The sequence below is a fragment of the Hipposideros armiger genome, unplaced genomic scaffold (genome assembly GCF_001890085.2).
Source record: "Hipposideros armiger isolate ML-2016 unplaced genomic scaffold, ASM189008v1 scaffold_592, whole genome shotgun sequence".
Classification (NCBI taxonomy): domain Eukaryota; kingdom Metazoa; phylum Chordata; class Mammalia; order Chiroptera; family Hipposideridae; genus Hipposideros; species Hipposideros armiger.
The window spans coordinates 723,481-742,059 of NW_017731942.1; the positions used below are offsets into that span (position 1 = coordinate 723,481).

The 18,579-nt window shown below is 44.8% G+C and overlaps 1 protein-coding gene across 4 annotated transcripts in view; it reads right to left on the minus strand.

Annotated features, from left to right (window-relative positions):
• Positions 1–18,579, minus strand: part of MYO7B (myosin VIIB) — a 103,287-nt gene that overhangs the window by 78,675 nt on the left and 6,033 nt on the right. The window contains exons 2-6 of one of the 4 annotated variants that reach the window (XM_019624534.1): positions 18,078–18,165; positions 11,844–11,885; positions 4,832–4,945; positions 3,616–3,768; positions 2,079–2,263 (exon numbers count right to left, since the gene is read on the minus strand). In XM_019624534.1, the coding sequence (XP_019480079.1) occupies positions 2,079–2,263; positions 3,616–3,768; positions 4,832–4,945; positions 11,844–11,861 (470 nt within the window). In that variant the 5' untranslated portion in view covers positions 11,862–11,885; positions 18,078–18,165. The remainder of the gene's footprint in view (positions 1–2,078; positions 2,264–3,615; positions 3,769–4,831; positions 4,946–11,843; positions 11,886–18,077; positions 18,166–18,579) is intronic. The other 3 variants (XM_019624533.1, XM_019624535.1, XM_019624536.1) reach the window with 3 other exon arrangements.

Below are 18,579 nucleotides of genomic sequence, written 5' to 3' on the forward strand. Positions count from 1 at the left end.
GCACTGTCTGTGAGGGAGTTTTTAGTCCATAAACAAATAACTGTATTGGAACAACCTCCCTACTCATCTGACCTGGCCCCCAATGACTTCTTTCTTTACCCGAAGATAAAGGAAATATTGAAAGGAAGACATTTTGATGACATTCAGGACATCAAGGGTAATAAGATGGCAGCTCTGATGACCATTGCAGAAAAAGAGTTCCCAAATTGCTTTGAAGGGTGGACTAGGCACTGGCGTCAGTGTATAGCTTCCCAAGGGGAGTACTTTGAAGGTGACTGTAGTGATATTCAGCAATGAGGTATGCAGCACTTTTTCTAGGATGAGTTTGTGAACTTAATTGTCTGACCTTGTAAGTTGAGGTAGAATAGTGCAATGTCTTGCTGATGAAAGCATGGCCCATAGGCCAGCAGTGCTATCACCTGGGTACAAGTACAACACTCCCAGGCCCCACCAAGCTCTGCTCAGTTGGAATCTGCGTTTTCACAAGATACCCAGGAGGTTCCTACACTTTACAGTTTGCATAATGTACTCCCACAGCTTCATTTCCAGCTTCAACTCCTGGCCAATTTTGTTTCCCCCCTCCTGTGCTATTTTGAAGCAAATATTGTTTCTTCTGAAAATATTAATTTAAGAAAACGTTTTGGTAAAAATGTAAACTATCCCTATGCCAGTGAAGCCAGCTAGATCAACAAGCTTGGTCCTGGGGGAAGCGAGGGCAGGAGGAGAAGGCAGTGTGACTCAGAGTGATCTTCTGTTCCTGCAAAGGGGGGAAGATGGGGTGCTCTCCTCTCTTCTCAGGCCCTGCATCCTGGAGGTGGGAGGTGGCCCTGTGAGCTTCCTGACCAGCCTGGGGCCCAGCTCTGAGAGGCCCCATTTCCCAGTCTAGGGGGCAGATTGGGAGTACGCTGCACAGACAGGTAGAGCCTGAGAATACCAGCGCCTAGGCACAGTAACCCCATTCACTTGGAGAAGTAGAAATCCCCTCACCTCTGTCTTCTTTCCAAAGCCCTGGGTTTGAATTCCCTACTTAACAACTGAGTGGCTCTGGGAAAGGATCTCAACCTCTCTGGTTGTAGGCGTGCCCAGCAGTAGAACAGGAATAAGAGTATCTTTTCAGAAGGTTGCCGAGAACATGAAGTGTGATAACCTATGCTGTAGGACTTCATTCCAGCTTCTGTTCCAACATCTCCTCCTCAGAGAGGCTGTGCCTGGTCTGCCCTTCCACCTAAAGCAATGGCCCCATCACTCTCTTTTCTCTTCCCCTGCATTTTTTTTCTTCAAAGCTCCTGTTACCTGCTGAAAAACCTTGCTTGTTCGTTGTCTGCCTGTCTGTCTCCCTTCTAGAATATAAGCTTCTTGAGACAGGGACTGTAATCCCTTTCATTTGCTGTGGTCTCCCTATGTTAGGACTGCGTGGGACACACAACTGGAATAGCTGGAGCACAGCAGAACCTCGAGTGAGTGAATGAAGGAATGAATGAATGGCTCTACTAGAGCACCAATCAATGTGCCTTGGAGCCAAATTCCCCCTCCTCCTTCCTGTCTGTCTCACCCTCCCTTCCCCCATCCCCACCAGGAGGGCCTGTGCAGGAAGCAGAGAGGTCAGGTCAGGCAAGGACTATGAAACAGGGTCAGGGCCTGGACTGGAGGAGGGTACATCCCTTCTGGGCCCCAGTGACAGGAGAGCTGCCCTTTGGAGCTGCTGCCACCTTCTCCTCACCTGAGGCCTGCCCTGAGGTCTATTTTTTGAGTGGGACCTCACCTGTTTGACCCCGGCACCCCCGAGTGCCTATGCGTGGTTCCATTTCTAAATGATCCATCCCCATCCTTCCTTGTCTCAGGGCGGTCTAGGCCCTGGTAAGACAGTGGGAGAGCAGGTTCTGAAGGAAGGAAGCCTTGGAAGGACTTCTCAGGGGGGGGGGGCAGCTCACGTGCTGTCGGGAGGGTGCTGCAGGGGCATGGGGGCCCTTCCTCACAGGCTGGCCCGTAGGAAGGTTAGGAAGCAGCGGTGCTCCCTCCTTCACAAGCGGTGCTGTGTGGCCCCTCTGCCCTGCCCCGGACACAGGGCCTGCCCCCACCTGATGATACAGCACTGGTCCCTCTTATTCCTCTTCATGTTGAAGTAGCAGCTGTTGGCGATGGTGAAGACATGCGGGGGCAGCTCGCCTGCGTGTTGTGCGTAGTGTAGCTGCACCTGCTCCAGGGTGTAGAGGGGCAGCACCTGGAACGGGTTCACAGCCACCAAGATGGAGCCCGTGTACGTCTGGGGAGGGGAGCAGGAGGTTAGTGCCCTCCACTCTGAGAGCCAGCGCTGCCCAGCCCTGACCTTGGCCTGGGGTGCAGCCCCCTGGGGGCTGCATGGGGAAGGGGTTCCGCTCTGGCCGGGAGACAGACAGAGCCTTCCTCTGGCAAGACAGGGGATGCTCACCATGAGTTAGGCAGGGGGGTGCCTTTACATGAAGCTTAAAGGAAATGGTCTCTGTGAATGCATAGCATGCCATCTGGTACTGAGGAGAGACTCAATAAAAGTGGGCTGTAGGTATGAAGCAGTGTTCACCTGCCTCCTGCAGGGCCTCCATGAGGCTTGTCAGAAACTGCAGCCCCCACGGATCCCTCCTGGGCCCCCTGTTCAGGACTACCTGCTCACGTGCAATGCCCACCAGCCCTGTCTGCCCCTCTGGGGGTGGGATGGGGGCAGCCACCTCAACAAGCCACATGATCATCCCCTTCTTAGTCTTCATTTTAGGAATGGGGAGGACAACCTCTCTCACTGCAAGGACTGTGACAAACAGAGAAAGAAGGCAAGTGCAGGCTCTTTGGGATGGACAAAGTGCCCTTTAGCCTACTGCTTAGCAGCCTGGGAGCTCTGGTGCACATCCAGCAGGAGCAGGCTCAGGGTACTCGTCCCCTCCCTGCAGGGCTGCCTCCCTCTCCTCTCAGCCTCGCTCCTACTCAGGCCCCTGCTTACTTTCCCATTCTCCTGTGCATCCTAGAAGGGCTGGTCAGAGCCCAGGACATGCCCCTTTAGGCAAGGCAGGTGTCAGCTTTGGAATATCACTTGTCCTGGGAAAGTCTGCCCTGGAACAGGGATGTGAGCCTTAGGGCTGGGTTGAGCCTCCCATCCACTGCCAGGATTGGGAAAAGGCCCCACATCTACCCACATGGCCTTCCTGGCCATCACAAGACTCATTTCACAGGAGGGCAGGGTGACCTGGTGACCCTGTCTCTGCCACATGCCTAGGAAGGGGACTTCCAGAGACTGGGATCATCCCATGACCTCTGGTCCACTCAGACATTGGAGCAGGCCTGATGCTCAGCCACAAACGAAGGAAGGAGGCAGCACTAACTGAGCACCCACTGTGTGCCAGGCACTGTGCTGGCATGCTACATGCCAGCTTTCTGTGCCTTTGGGGAGATTAGGGAGCAGAGATAGAGAAAGGTGAGGTAGAGAAAGGTTCGGCATGTTGTTCACATCACACAGTCAGGGCATGGGGAGTGGACTGAACCCGGTGTTCTAGCTCCACACCTGCACTCACAGTGTCCTTCCCCAGGCAGAAGGTCAGCATGTGCGGACCTAGCCCCTGTGAGAAGCTCCGCCAGGACACGGGGACTCACATAGATCTTGTGCTGCTGGTAGCGGATAAGCAGGTTGTGCACCATGCCCGCCTCGTTCAGGTCACCCAGGTGGATCATGTCATCCACACCCTGGGCTGAGTTGGGGTGCATGAGGGTGAGGGTGCCAAGGTCTTCTGCTTGGATCCAGTGTTCCTGTAATGAAGGGCACAGACTCCTCTGAGGGGCAGCCTCCGCATGGGCCAACCCACCGCACCTCTCCTCCAAGTTCTCAACAGATCAGCTGCCGTAGCCACCCGTCCTGGCCAGGATTAGTCTGTACTTAAGGTCAAGAGACACCCTGGACAGTATCGAGTTAGCCTATGTCTGGAGTCAGCATGTGTCTAGGGCCAGATATCAGTGTGCAACTGGGGGCTAGGAGTGAATTTCAGACCAGGGTCAGAGGAGCTTGTAAGCCAGAAGTTACATCTGGCGGTGATTGGGATCAAGGGCAGTGTGCAGCTGGGAGCCTCACAGATTGTTGGAATAAAGGTATGCAAGTAAAGTGGTTTTTTTTTAACTGCAGAACATCATTTTGCAAATAGAGATATTATTGTTAATATTCTACTGGTTTCCATAACATGGAGCTCACAAGCCACAGTCTAGAACCTTCCCTTTACAGCCCAAGTCTCCCCAACCCTACAGCACTGAGCTCATCATAAGGCTGCAGAGGAGGCATTAAGTGACCAGCTGGTCCCCTTCCCCAACCCCCAGGTGGCTGAGCTGGCCCCCTGCAGCCACCGCAGCTTCCTACCTCTTTCTTACCTGGGCTTTTTTGCTTAGCTTCAGCCAAGCCTCATTCCCTTCCTCCTGACATTCTGGGGCCTTCCCCTCCAAGCACGTTTCGCACACAGCTTTCCTTCCCACCTTCTTAACTCTCCAGGGCACCCTCCTTTACCCTGCAAACCTGCTTTCTGCCCTTCCTTTTTCTCTGCCACAGCCCCTGTCCCACGTCACTCCTTCCTGCTCCCCTGATTGTCCTAGTTTTCCATCTGCCAACCCGTTGCTCACTTTTTCACTATAGAAACAGACCCCAAGATAGACACTCAACCTTCACCATAACAGGACGCCGCTCTGTTCTGCCATGCAGGCCCCCTGCGCCTGGTGTTGGGGAGCAACACCAGAGGGGCAAGGGGCTCAGAGCCTCCGGGGGGAGGAGGGGAAGGGAATGGGGACACTGAGAGGGCTCAGCCTCCTGGGAAAGCCCGGCCACACTGACCTTGCCCTCGTCATCTTCAACCAAGATCTTGCCGGGCTTCATTTCTTTGACGATGCCCCCAATGGCAATGCTGGTTTTGTTTGCAGAGGTGGGGTTCAGCCACACATGGTCACCCTAGAGCACAGGCGGAAGACAGTTGTCATATCCTTGCTTTACCTTCCCCTTCTTGTGCAAGACTTACCTGTCCTGGGGCTGTCCCTCCCAACTAAGAGCTCCCAAAGCAGTTGAGCGCCTTCTCTCCCCTAGCCTTCTCTTCCTTCTCCTTTTCTCCCCCTCCTTCTCTACCCCTCCTTGCCAGGAGAGTAATGGGAAATGGCAGTGGGAGTATCCCTGGCATAGCTTGGTTCTAAGAAATGGACACGCCATATTTTCAGGAAGCAGTTTCTCTGTGAGGTGGAAAAAGAGTCTTTGTCCTGTGAATAGCCCTGTAGTACCCAAACCCATTGGCTGGGGAGAAGTGAAGACAAATCTTACTAGGTTTCTGTTAAGCCTGCAACATGGGATTGACCCACATAAACCTTCTGATCCAGAAAAGCTCACCCTGTTCAAGGAGGAGTGACCCAAGGAGGACCAGCACATGTTTACATGCAAAGATACTGAAATCTAAAAGGAGGAATGGAGCAGCTGAATAACACCAGGAAAAACAAACAAACAAACAAACAGAAGTGCCACAGACAGTGGAAAGTTGTGACCAAGTATTTCATCATGATTTCCAAAAACTTACTGAAGTTCAGATCAGATGAAAAAAGCTCAGAAATTAGACGGTGAGACGACTGAAAGCATGAGACATGAATTAGCAGAACTCAAGAAAGAAATGGAGGAAAAGAAAAACACAGGTCAGAAATGAAAGTAACATTGGACACAACAACAGAGGAATAGAATAGCACTGCTAAAATCATGGTGAGCATCCTAGAAGACAATGTAAAAAAATAATATAAATGAAGCCACTTTAAACTGGAGCTGGAGCTGCCACCCCAGAGGAACTGCCTTGCTCGTCTTATGCCTCAAACCTCAGAATGTTAAAACAGGGCTAAATGACCTTTGGACTGGGACTAAAACAAATTTGTTTCTCAAAAAACTATTTGCAAAGATAACAAGAAAGCAGATAGTATGACTACTGGAGTGAAAATTAAAATCATTGTTTAGAATTAGTGTCACTGTGTTAGCTTACCTGCAAGGCCTTCCTTCTACTGATGGAATTGTTCCCCTTCCCTTCTCATAAATACCCTTTGCCTTTGTCTCCTAATTGGAACATTATTTGGGTTTCTGCTTGAATCAGTGCTTCATGAATAGCTATTCTTATTGATTTCAAATAAATGCTTGTTGCTTCTCACTTTGACCTCTTAGTTTTAGGTTAACAACAGGAAGGAGAAAAATGAGCAAAAGGACCTCAAAATTAAAAAAAGATTAGGAAGAAAATAACAGATATGGAAGACAGGCAAAAATAGAAATAATTGGACTGCTTAAAGAAGAAAACTAGAAAAAAAAGAGAATGATTATTTAAAGATATAATTTATAACAACTTTCCAGAAATTAAAGAAGACTTGAACCTAAGGATTGAAAACACATCAGGTACCAGGAAATAATGACAAAGAAAAATCAACTCTAGGACATATACTAGTAAAAGTTATTGAATTTCAAAAAGAAAGAAATATTTTTTGTGGGGACACAGAAAAAAAGATCAGTTCACTTGAGGAGAAAATTCAGGACAAATTCAAACCCTACATAAAAGCAAACAACTGCTACGAAGATCTCAGGAAAAGAACAACCCACCCATTAGAATGGCCAAAGCAAAGAAAACAACAAGTGTTGGCGAGGATGTGGAGAAAAGGGAATCCTCATGTGCTGTAGGTGGGAATGTAAATTGGTAAAGTCACCATGGAAAACAATATGGAGGGTCCTCAAAAAATTGAAAATACAACTACTATATGACTCAGCAATCCCACTTCTGGGTATTTATCCGAAAGAATTCAAAACAGAATCTTGAAGGGATATCTACACCCCATGTTCATGGCAACATTATTCACAACAGCCAAGAAGTGAGAGCACCCCAAATGTCCATTGACAGATGAGCAGATAAACAACTTGTAGTATATGCACATAATGGCATATCATGCAGCCTTGAAAAGGAAGGAAATTCTGTCACATGCTACAATGTGGCTGGATCTCAAGGACCTTGTGCTAAGCAAAATAAGCCAGTCACAAAAGGACAAATACTGTTTGATCCCACTCACATGAAGCATCTAAAGTAGTCAACATCATAGACAGAAAGTAGATAAGGCTGGAGGAGGAGGGAGGGACAGTAGTAGTCAGTGTTGTATAAAGGTTCAGTTTTGCAACATGAAATTCTCAGATCTGTGGAACAACAATGCAAATATAATTAACACTGCTGAACTATATCCTCAAACATGGTTAAGATGGTAAATTTGATATTATGTGTTTTTCACCACAATAAAAAAAAAATCCAATAATTTTTAAACCCAAATTGTCATTCCAGAAAAACAGTAACATTGTTGAAGATGCAGTATTATTCCCATAAGCCTTCTGGAAAAAAACAAGTAGGAGACAAACTTCAGTCAACAATATAAAAGACGAAAAATCGATCCCCACCAACACACATGGTCAGGAAGTTTCCAAATACTTGGAAGAGCGTAAAAGCTTTCAGAGAGAAAAAATAAGACTCGTATACAAAAGCTCAAGAATTAAAATGGTATCAGATTTCTCAACAGCAATGCTTGAAGCCAGAGACAACATGCAGTAAATGTCTTCAAATTTCTCAGGGAAAATTATATAAAAAATGGAATCTTATGCCCGACTGACCTCAAATGCAAATGAACATGTTTTTCAGACATGCAAGTTGCTACATTTACCTCCTATGAACCCTTTCCTCAAGAAGCAATTACAGGATGTGCTAGATCAAAACAAGGGAGTAAACCAAGAGAAAGAAGACCTTGGGTCCACGAAAAGGGATCCAGTGCGGAGGAGAGGAAAAAGGAATGTCAGGATGGCTGTGAAGGAGAGTCCAAGATGACGCAGAAATAGAAGATACCAGTCTAGATATTACAGGTCAGCAACTCTGCGCGAGATTTCTTCCTGAGGATGAAATTGATTGAACTCCCAATGAATGAGAAAATTTGAAAGGAGATGGACATATCTGGGAGAAAGTTGGGGGTGAAAATCATGATAAATATATAGAAAAGTAAGCAGATGGGTGGGGGGAAGGACAATTACAAAGTCTACCAAAGGAAAACCCAAGCACTTAGAGTACACTGCATGGCTCAACTGAGAGTAACATTTACTTAGATAAAATACATAAACTGCATACAGAATTAAAGCTAGGATTTAGCAATTTCAGGAAGTGGAGAGAAGGATGGTGTCTGCATGAGTTCAGGGTGTGGGGTTAGGGGTAAGGAGCTAAGGCCTTTCTCACATAGTGAAGTCCATAATAGATGATGCCTGAAGCTAAACACTCAAGTAGCACTGTGGTGTGTTTTTTAGAGACATAGAGTGAAAGATCAGAGAATCAACTACAAGTGTTCACTGTGGTTACCTCTGGGGAAGGGGGAGTGATTCTTTAAACCGGGTGCCTGTACAACTTTATAAAAATAAAAGCAAAATTGAAAAAGAGCCAGCAAGGAGCAGTTGTGACAGGATGCAGAAGGTTAGCATGAACAACATACTTTGCTCAGTGAACTAATTAAATTTCATCAGTTCCTGAGACCTGGGAAAAGCTTCCTTGTAACAGGATGAAATTCCAGTGTAAATAATTGCAGTGTATAGCTGAAACAGCTGGCAGATCACCAAAGTGAGAAGATTAAAAGTCAAAGACACGATGGGCATCTCACAGCAAAATTGGTATTAAGCAGAGCTGAAAAAGAGAGACACTTCCAGTCCAGACTGAGTGATGAGGCGTCAGCCCAACATGAGATGGAAGAATAAATAAAAAGCCGGAATATGACTTTTATTCACTCTATTTGGCCAAAACTCTGCTAGGAAATAATGAGAAACCAGCAAAACCTAGAGCATGTTCATGAACTCGATCGGCAGAAAAAGATGACTGTGCAGAAGCAACTGAATCAACAAGAGAAAGAACGAGAAGAGAAAAAGCAGAACTATCAGCTGCAAAGGAAGTAAAAGTCTATGTTGAGATTCAAAAAACAGAGGCTGAGTCACAGAAATCAGAGGGCTCTACAGTGCCTTCATTGCTCTCCATGACAAGAAGTAGCTGACAACCAGCTCTACCTGTGCCACAGAACAAGCTCATGCAGGAGAGAAGGTCTAGTCCTCCATCAGGAGATAGAAATTATGACAAGGAAACCCAAAGACCTGAAGCCATGAATAATCCACTTCTGGAGACCTGATCCTCAGATGCCTTCACACCGCCATCTCCCGAGATGGGCGGGCTCTTTTGGCCCTGTACCCAATCCTATGTGCCCACCCATCCTGTCTTCCTCTTCCTATGGTGGAAGAGATGGGCCTAGAGATGGCTCTGTGCCTGCAGATGGGTCACAGAGAGGGGCCTCTAGCAGGAGGCCTCTGGTCTAAGCCCTGGCACAGGGCCATCAGTAGACCCACAGAAGCCTGGTCTTTCCACAGGGACAGATGGCATGGTTACCACTGCCAAGGGCCCTGCTTTTCTCAGGAATGCCCCACCCCTTCCCCGCAGTGCCTGGTCCTTGGACCACCTCCCCATCTGTTAAGGCATGAATTAATTGAGGATAAAGAATGAGTGATTTACCATCAAGCTTAATGAATGTTTACAGTTTCATGAATTGGGTACTGTGCCAACCTGGCAGAGGCACTTTGAGTTTCAAAATATTTCTATCCAGTCTTGCCCATTGAAGACTCCCCAGTCCCTCTGCACATGAGTACAAAAATATTCAGAGTTCTCATTTGGAAGAAAATGGGGTTTCATTAAAGTGACCAAAAACCAGGCAGCCCCATTAATTTGACAGACGGTAAAAGTGAAGTCCAAAGAAAGGAGAGGCCTGGCTAAGTTTACACAGCAAGTGAATGGCAGGGCTTCCCCATACTTCTAAAGTGGGAAAATCAAATTTCTCCAATTCAAATCCTATTTTAATTATATTAGAAAAGTTCACTGGCCTGGGGTAAGGAGGTCCACTGCTAATCGCTTTTTAAAATACAAAGACTCTTTCCATGATGTAGTTATTCAACATGCTTGAGTTTTCTTAATAATAGAGATTAGGGTAAAACTTAAAGCCTGTTATAGACTGAATTGTGTCACTCCACTGATACGTTGAAGCCTTAACCTGCAGTGTGACCATATTTGGACATTGAGGTAATTAAAGTTAAATGAGGTCAAAAGGGTAGGGCCCTGATCCAGTAAGATTGGTGTCCTTATTAGAAGAGGAAGAGACACCAGAGTGCTGTCTTTCTGTAAGTGCACAGAGGAAGGCTGTGTGAGGCCACAGTAAGAAGGCAGCCCTCTGTAAGCCAGGAAGAGAGCCCTCACCAGGAACTAGGCACCCTGATCTCAGAGTTTTATGTTATAAAACTACGAGAAATGAATTTCTGTTGTTTAAGTAATCCAGTCGGTTGTATTTTGTTATGGCAGTCTGAGCAGACTAATAGAAAGCCCCCTTGAAGTCAGATCCGGGTACTAATCTCTACTCTATATTCCACGAGCTATATGGCCTTAGGCAAGTCACTTTAACCTCTCTGAGCTCCAGTTTCCTCATCTGTTGAAAGAGATAACTTCATAGGGCTGTTGTAAAGATGGCATGTAACGTGAGTAAGAAGCCCCAATAGTGCCCTGCGCAGAGTAGTCACAGATAGAAGATGTGCTAGTAATAAGTTCAGCATGGTTCTACCCTCCATTCAACAATCGTTTGGGCCCTCTGAAAGATTCACTGATGAATAAGACCATCACCCTCCTTTCAGGGAACTTGAAATCTTAGAAGATAAAGCAGGACACAATTGCAGTTGAGAGTGATGTGCCCCCAAGAGGCCTCTTTCTAAACTACTCGAAGTAAGTCCTATTGCCAGTGGGACCCTTGGCTGGTGTGTTCCTGTGTGAGAAGAGCTTGGCTTTGCCTTCATACCTCCGCATGAACCAAAGTGCTGCCCAGTTCTGAAGTTTGTGATTTAGTTACCAAGGCCCTTGCAACCTGAATCAGTAGACCATGCATGTTCTCTCTCCAGCCTGAAACAACCTCACCCCTCTTTTATAACTGAAAAAAAAATCCCCCTGGTAGCCCATTCAGTGAGTCAGGCAATCCTGGCATGTCCAGTCACAGGAGCCCTAAGTCACATGCTTGGGGGTGCTGCCCCCTCTCAGCAGTGTGGATCCAGCAGCCAGGAGACAGTGGCCACTTTGTGGCTTTGCATTCAGGAGGGGAATATTTGGAGCATTATCTTATTAAAGATGAAGTTGCAACACTCTGGCTTTCCTGGGTTTGGGCTAGAATTCTGGAGGGCAGGGAAGGACACCTGGGCTGGTTTGGGGGCTCTTCTCTGGGCTCCCCAGCCCCTGAGCTTCTCATTCACACAAGCACACTTCACCGGAGGTGTCTGGAGGCCTGTCCCCCCAACCCTTCCCCCAGGACAGGGCCACGTCTCAGTGTTTGTCTGCAAATGCAATCCTCATTTGCTGCCTTCCCACATGGAGCTGTCTGCTGGCTGCTGGGACCAGCGGGCGGGCAACAGAGTTGGCTGAGCTGAAGGAAGATGATGCAAAGCCCGAGTAGCAGTTTTGCCAGTGTTTATTCCCTCCCTCTCTGGGCGAGCTACTTGCAACTGCTGCAATGAGTCAGCGAATGAGAAGTGCATTTGTCAAGACATTTTAAGTCTACATATAAGTGAGGAATTACTGAGCACCTGTGGCCCCTGATGAGGCCCGTGTTCTTTAGACAATGTAATCTGTCTTGTTCCTAACACTTTATCATTGACCGCTGGTAGGGTCTCACTGCCTGTCTTCTTTCTGTGGGAGTGATTTGCCTCGGCCTTTGGTAACTGCCATAACCACCCCAAGGGGAACAGAGGCAGCTCTTACCAGCCTGAAGACGGACATCCTGAGACAGTGGCTCCTGGCAGCCTGTGTGCAGAAAGAAAGCAGAACCGTCAGTTCTCAGGCCCCAACTCGGAGCCTCTGGAGGGCAAGTGTGTTCATCGGTATGCCCCAGAGTGCCTGGCCTGGGGCCACGCTCCAGAACTGACTCTTGAATAAACAAGTCACTGTCCCACCCAATTGTAAGAAGATGCTCTCTCAGTCTCTTTCATCCTGTCTCATCTTCAAGGAGTGTTTATTTTGCGTTCTGCACTGGGCTCAACATAGGGCATGGGGGTGGTTCTAAACATACTTAAAGCATAGTCCCTGTCATCGAGAAGTGCACATATTATCTGCTCAGACATCAGTGAAAACCAGTCATCACCGTACACCTGTGTTTCAGGGTACTGTGAGGTTTAGATAAAGAATGTCACATGTCTGTAGCAACCAAAGCTTAACTGCTGCAAGTTTAAGATACCAAAAAGCAAAAAAAAAAAAAAACAAACAAAAAGAAACCTTATATGAGATATTTTTAATAAAAATTATTTAGGAGAAAACAAAAGAAAAATAAAATGAGGCTATTGGGTTGGGCCCTAATCCAACACAACTGGTGTCCTTATAAGAAGAGGAAGAGTTCGATTCCGGCCCGAGTTGAGCTGCCGCTGAGCTGCCAACAGATGGCAGGATGGCTCAGCTAAAAAAAAAAGAAAGAAAGAAAGAAAGAAAGAAGAGGAAGAGATACTCGAGGCATATGTGCATACAGGGGTGACCTTATGAGGACAAAGCAGCAAGAGGGTGGCTATCCGAAAGCCAGGCAGAGAGGCCTTAGAACAAAAACAACCCTTCCAGCATCTTGGTGTTGGACTTCCAGCTCCAGCACTGTGAGAACATACATTTCTGTTGGTTAAGCTGCCTAGTCTATGGCATTTTGTTATGGCAGCCCTAGCAAGCTAATACAAACCTCATGAGGATCCCTGGCCCAGAAACGCCTAGCTAAGCTGTTCTTAGATTTTTGACCCTCAGAAACTGTGTGAGATAACAAATATTTGTTGTAATTTGGAGTAATTTGTTATGCAACAATAGATAACTAATACAATTATCCTTCCAACACCTTTATCCATTCTCACTCTTCTGGCTTTTCCTGTCTGCATAGAGATAAACTCAGATCTTGTATACCTTAAAATGAATTTTCTTGGCCTCATGACACCGTCCAGCTACTGCCCTCCTCTTGCTTTAATTCCATAGCTGAGCTGCTTGAAGGAGTTGTCCCATCGTGCTGCCTCCACTGAATCACCTTCCATGCCTTTCCAGCCCTGGGTCACATGCATGTGCCCACAAACACTGCACTGACCCTTCCAGACCAACACTGTCCGAGTCCTTTAGCGTCCCTCTGTCTTGCTCTCTCAATGCTGAGACTTTCAGCCATGCCCCCTTTCCTAACTGCACCCCCTTGGCTTCTGTAGGACTTCATTTCCCTGTCTTTCCTTGCCTCTGAGGGTACCTGCAATCTCCTCCTAGGGCCCTTTCCCTCACCTTGACCTCCTGGTGTCTGAGAGAGATGCTGATTGTTTTTTTCTGTCTGGTGTGCTTTCCTCTGTTTCTTTTTGGAGAAATTCTCCTCTCCTTCTCTACACCATGTTTCTGATGGGGACTGTGAATCACGATACCTCAGAAAGGGCATAAGACCCAAGTGACGGCCAATCACAGGCTTTCCCTGGGATATTCTAAATTGGAGCTGGGAGTTGGTTTTTCCTTTTCAGTCTTAAAGTTATAAAATGTAATTCCAGAACTGCCAAGGACTATGGGCCTAGTTTTCTTTCTTCCTTCCTTTCTTTCTTTCTTTTTTTTTTTTTGAGTGATAGGTAATTATTTTATTTTATTTTATTATTAGTTTCAGGTCTACAAAACCATGCAATAGTTATCCTTTTCACCCTTCACAAAGTGACAACTCCCCTCCCCCCATCCACTGCCCAATATAATACATATCTATTACAAGCCCATTGACTCCATTCCCACACTAAACTCCACATCCCATGACTATATATGTATTAAATTATAGTTGACATATAATATTACTCAGTGGCAGCTTCAGATGTACAGTGCAGTGGTCAGGCCTCTACACTGTCCATGAAGTGGTCTCCCTAACAAGACATGAGTCCATCTGGCTCCCTAAAAAATATTTACAACATTATTGATTATATTCCCCAGTCTTTTCTATCCCTAAGGCAATATTGTGGTTACCAATTTATGTTATCTCGTCCCTTTCCCTTCTCCCTCATCCCCATCCCCGTCCCATCTAGCAACCATTAGTTTTACCTCTGTGTCTCTGAGACTATTTCTGTTTACAATGCTCGTTTATTCAGTTCTTTAGATTCCACATATAAGTGAGTTCATGTGGTATTTGTCTTTCTCTGACTGACTTATTTCACTTAGCATAATGTTCTCTAGGTCCATCCATATCGTTGCAAATGGTATGATTTCCTTCTTTATAGCCGAGTAATACTCCATTGTGTAAATGTACCACAGTTTTTTAATCCAGTCGTCTATTGATGGGCACTTCGATTGTTTCCAAGTCCTGGCTATTGTAAATAGTGCTGCAATGAACATAGGGGTGCATATATTTTTTCGAATTAGCGTCTTGAGTTTCTCTGGGTAAATACTTAAGAGTGGAATTGCTGGGCCATAAGGTAGTTCCATTTCCAGTTTTTTGAGATACCTCCATACTGATTTCCATAGTGGCTGTAATAATCTGCAATCCCATTAACAGTGCAGCAGGGTTCCCTTTTCCCCACAACCTCGCCAGCACTTGTTGTTTGTTGATTTATTGGTGATAGCCATTCTGACTGGAGTGAGGTGGTATCTCATTGTGGTTTTTATTTGTATTTCCCTAATGATTAGTGACGTTGAACATTTTTTCATATGCCTGGTGGCCATCTGTATGTCCTCTTTAGAGAAATGTCTCTTCATATCCTCTGCCTATTTTTTAACTGGGTGGTTTTTTTTTTGGTGTTGAGTTGCATGAGTGTTTTATAAATTTTGGATATTAACCCCTTATCAGATATATAATTGACAAATATCTTCTCCTATTCAGTAAGCTTCCTTTTTGCTTTATTGATGGTTTCCTTTATTGTGAAAAAACTTTTAAGTTTGATGTAATTCCATATGCTCATTTTTTCTTTTACTTCCTTGCCTGCAGGGATGTATTAGTAAAAATATTGCTCAGGGTAATGTCTGCAAATTTACTCCCTATATTTTCTTCTAGGAGTTTTATGGTTTCAGATCTTACATTTAAGCCTTTAACCCATTTTGAATTTGTTCTTGTATATGGTGTAAGGAGGTGGTCCAGTTTCATTTTTTTGCATGTGTCAGTCCAATTTTCCCAGCACCATTTATTAAACAGACTATCTTTACCCCAATGTAAATTCTTGCTTCCATTGTCGTAGACTAACTGTTATGGGCCTAGTTTTCTGAAAATAGCTGGTCCGAGAGAATAAATTTGGTAGGAAGGGAGGGAAGAAGACAAAAGACAGAAATCCTGTCTCTGCCTTTTTGCACTTTGAGCTAAGCCATTTGGATTGTGTCATTGAGACCAAGGAATTCTCACAGACCTGGTGGCCCTCATTCTATTCTCTTGCAGCCTGCACACTCCTGTTGTGCATTCCCACCCCCTTCCAGGGCCACTGCTAGAGGCAAAGCACCACTGAGTTCAAAATCAATGTCTCCAACCCTCTTTATTCTGAGCTCTTCACCCATCAATGCCCTATTTTTCTGGATATCTCCAACAGATGTGCTATGGGCATATCAAACTTAACATAACCACAGCAACTCATCTCCTTATCTCAATGAATGAAATTAGCAATTGTTGAAGTAAACACTTGAGTCATCCTATTATCCTCATATTGAAATGATTGCTAGGATCTGAAAATTTTATCTTTTAAAAGCTTGAAGCTCCTAACTATATATTGTCTATAAGAAACCAACTTTAGATATAAAGACACAGAGTAAAAGTAGAGAGATAGAGAAAGATATACCATCTAATACTAATTAAAAGAAAGCAGAGTAGCTATACAAATATTAGACAGAACAGACTTTGGGGCAAGAAAAATTATGAGGAATAAAGAGAGAAATTACATAATAGCCGATTCTCAAAGAAGACATAACAATACTTAATATGTAAGTGCCTAACAACAGAGTATCAAAATACAGGAGGCAAGGGCCAGTCAAGTGACGCATTGGTTGGGAGCTGGCTTGGGACACCAGCTCTGAGCAGCAGGGCCTGGCTTCGGATCCCACATGAGGGCCAGTGACACTGCCCTCTACAGCTGAGATGGTGAACGGCAGATCGACCTGGAGCTGGGCTGCAGTGAGTCGCCAGTGACGGCGTAGGTTGAAGCCCCTGCTGCAGTGGGTTGCCATAAGCTACCGTGTGTGACTGGCAACCAGCATGAGCGGCCAAGAGCAGCCATGAGCGGCCGTCCAGAGGCCGGCAATCGAACTGCCTTGCCCAGGAAGAGCGCAATGATAGTACCAACATGGGCCAATGAAGCAATGTCCTCCACAACTAGACTGAAGAACAAAAGGACAGCAACTTGTCTGTTCCCTTTCCCTTGATTCCTCAGCGCTGTTCCCCTCCCGCAATTCCCCAATAAAATCTTTTTAAAAAAAACAAAAAAATACCCCACAAAATACAGGAGGCAAAAACTGGTAGAACTACAAGGAAAAAAAGATTAAACTACTATTATAGTTGGAGACTTTAACACCCTTTTATCAGTTATTGGCAGACCCAGGAGGCAAAAAATTAGTAGGACATAGTTCCTACTGTACCACCAATAAATTGGATTTAATTGCCATTTATAAAATACTTTATTCAACAACAGCAAAATATACATTCTTCTCAAGTTCACACTGAACATTTACCAAGATAGACCACATCCTGAGCCATAAACATATTTGAACAAATTTAAAGAAATAGAATTCATACAATGCCAGCTCTCAGACCACAATAGTATTAAACTAACAGAAAAATTCAGTGGAAAATTCTAAAAATATTTGGAGATTAAGAAACATATTCCTAAATAACACGAGTCAAAAAAGTCTCAAGAAAAAAATTTAAATATTTTCAACTAAATGAAAATGAAAATAGAACCTATCAAAATTTGTAGAATGAAGTAAAAGCAATGCTCAGAGGGGAATTTATTACACTAAATATACATATTAGAAAAGATGAAAGATCTAAAATCAATCATCTAAGCTTCCACCTGAGGAAACTAGAGAAAGAAGAGCTATAATCTTAAAGCAAGAATAAGAAAATAAATAATAAAAATTAGAACAGAAGTCAAATGAAAATTAAAAACAAACCAATTGAGAAAATCAATGAAACCAAAATCTGGTTCTGTAAAAACATCAATAAAACGTATAAACCTTTAGCCAGGCTAACCAAGAAAAACAAGAGAAGACTACAAATTTTTAATATCAGAAATGAAAGAGGGACAAGCCATGGATAATTGATCTCATCTTATGGACATTAAGAGTATAATAAAGGAATATTATGAACAACTCTATACCTACAAATTTGTTAACAAGATGAAATGGGCTAATTTCCTGAAAGACATAATCTACCAAAACTCACACAAGGAGAAATAGACAATATGAATAGGCCCATATTTATTAGAGAAATTGAATCAATAATTAAAAACTTTTCCAGGGCAGCTGGATGGCTCAGTTGTTGAGAGCGCGTGCTCTTAACAACAAGGTTGCCAGTTTGACTCCTGCATGGGATGGTGGGCTGTGCCCTGTCGCCGCAACTAGATTGAAAGCGGCAACTGAACTTGGAGCTGAGCTTGTACCTTCCACAACTAAGATTGAAAGACACCTTGACTTGGAGCTGATGGGTCCTGGGAAAACACAGTGTTCCCCTTCCCCAATTCCCCAACACTTGTTCCCTTCCCCAATCCCCCAATAAAATCTTTAAAAATACATAAAATAAATAAGTAAGTAAATAAAACTTCCAAAAATAAAGTCCCAGGCCTAGATGATTTCACCAATGAATTATACCAAATATTTAAGGAAGAAACGATACCAATTCTTTACAATATTTTCCAGGAAACAGATACACAAAGAACATTTCCACACTCATTCTGAGGCCAGCCTTACCCTAATACCAAACCCAGATAAAAGACATTAAAAGAAAGGGACAAGAGTCTTTCTCCCCTCCTTACCACCCTTTAGTCCCCTACTAACCTTCACTTGGGAGAATGGAAGTTTCTCAAGTGGATTTGCTTTTTCTGGGCTCTCCAAAAAACATCCTCCATTCCACCAACCAAGTGTTCTTTAAAAGATGAAAAAATTGGCCGTGTCATGTATGTTCACAGCGAAGAGTGTGCCATATTTTTATGGCATTCAAGGTCTTTCAGGATCACAACCTGCCTACCTTTTCAGCCTGCCCGTATCTCACCTCTTAACCTCCAGGCTGCACTGAATTTCATGCAATTCCTGAAATATCTCATATTCTCTCTCACTTCAGTGTCTCTGTACTTGTTCTGACATGGGTGTGAAAGGAACACATGCACATGCACACATGTATACACACACAGGCACAGACATCTGACATGCGGCAGCTGCAATTTTCTATCTCAGCACTTACCTCTGTTTTTATGTATCATTGTGTGTCTCTCCCACACTTGTGAGAAATTTAAGAGCAGGACTGTGCCTTACTCATCTCAGTAGGGGCTCAGGACATGCT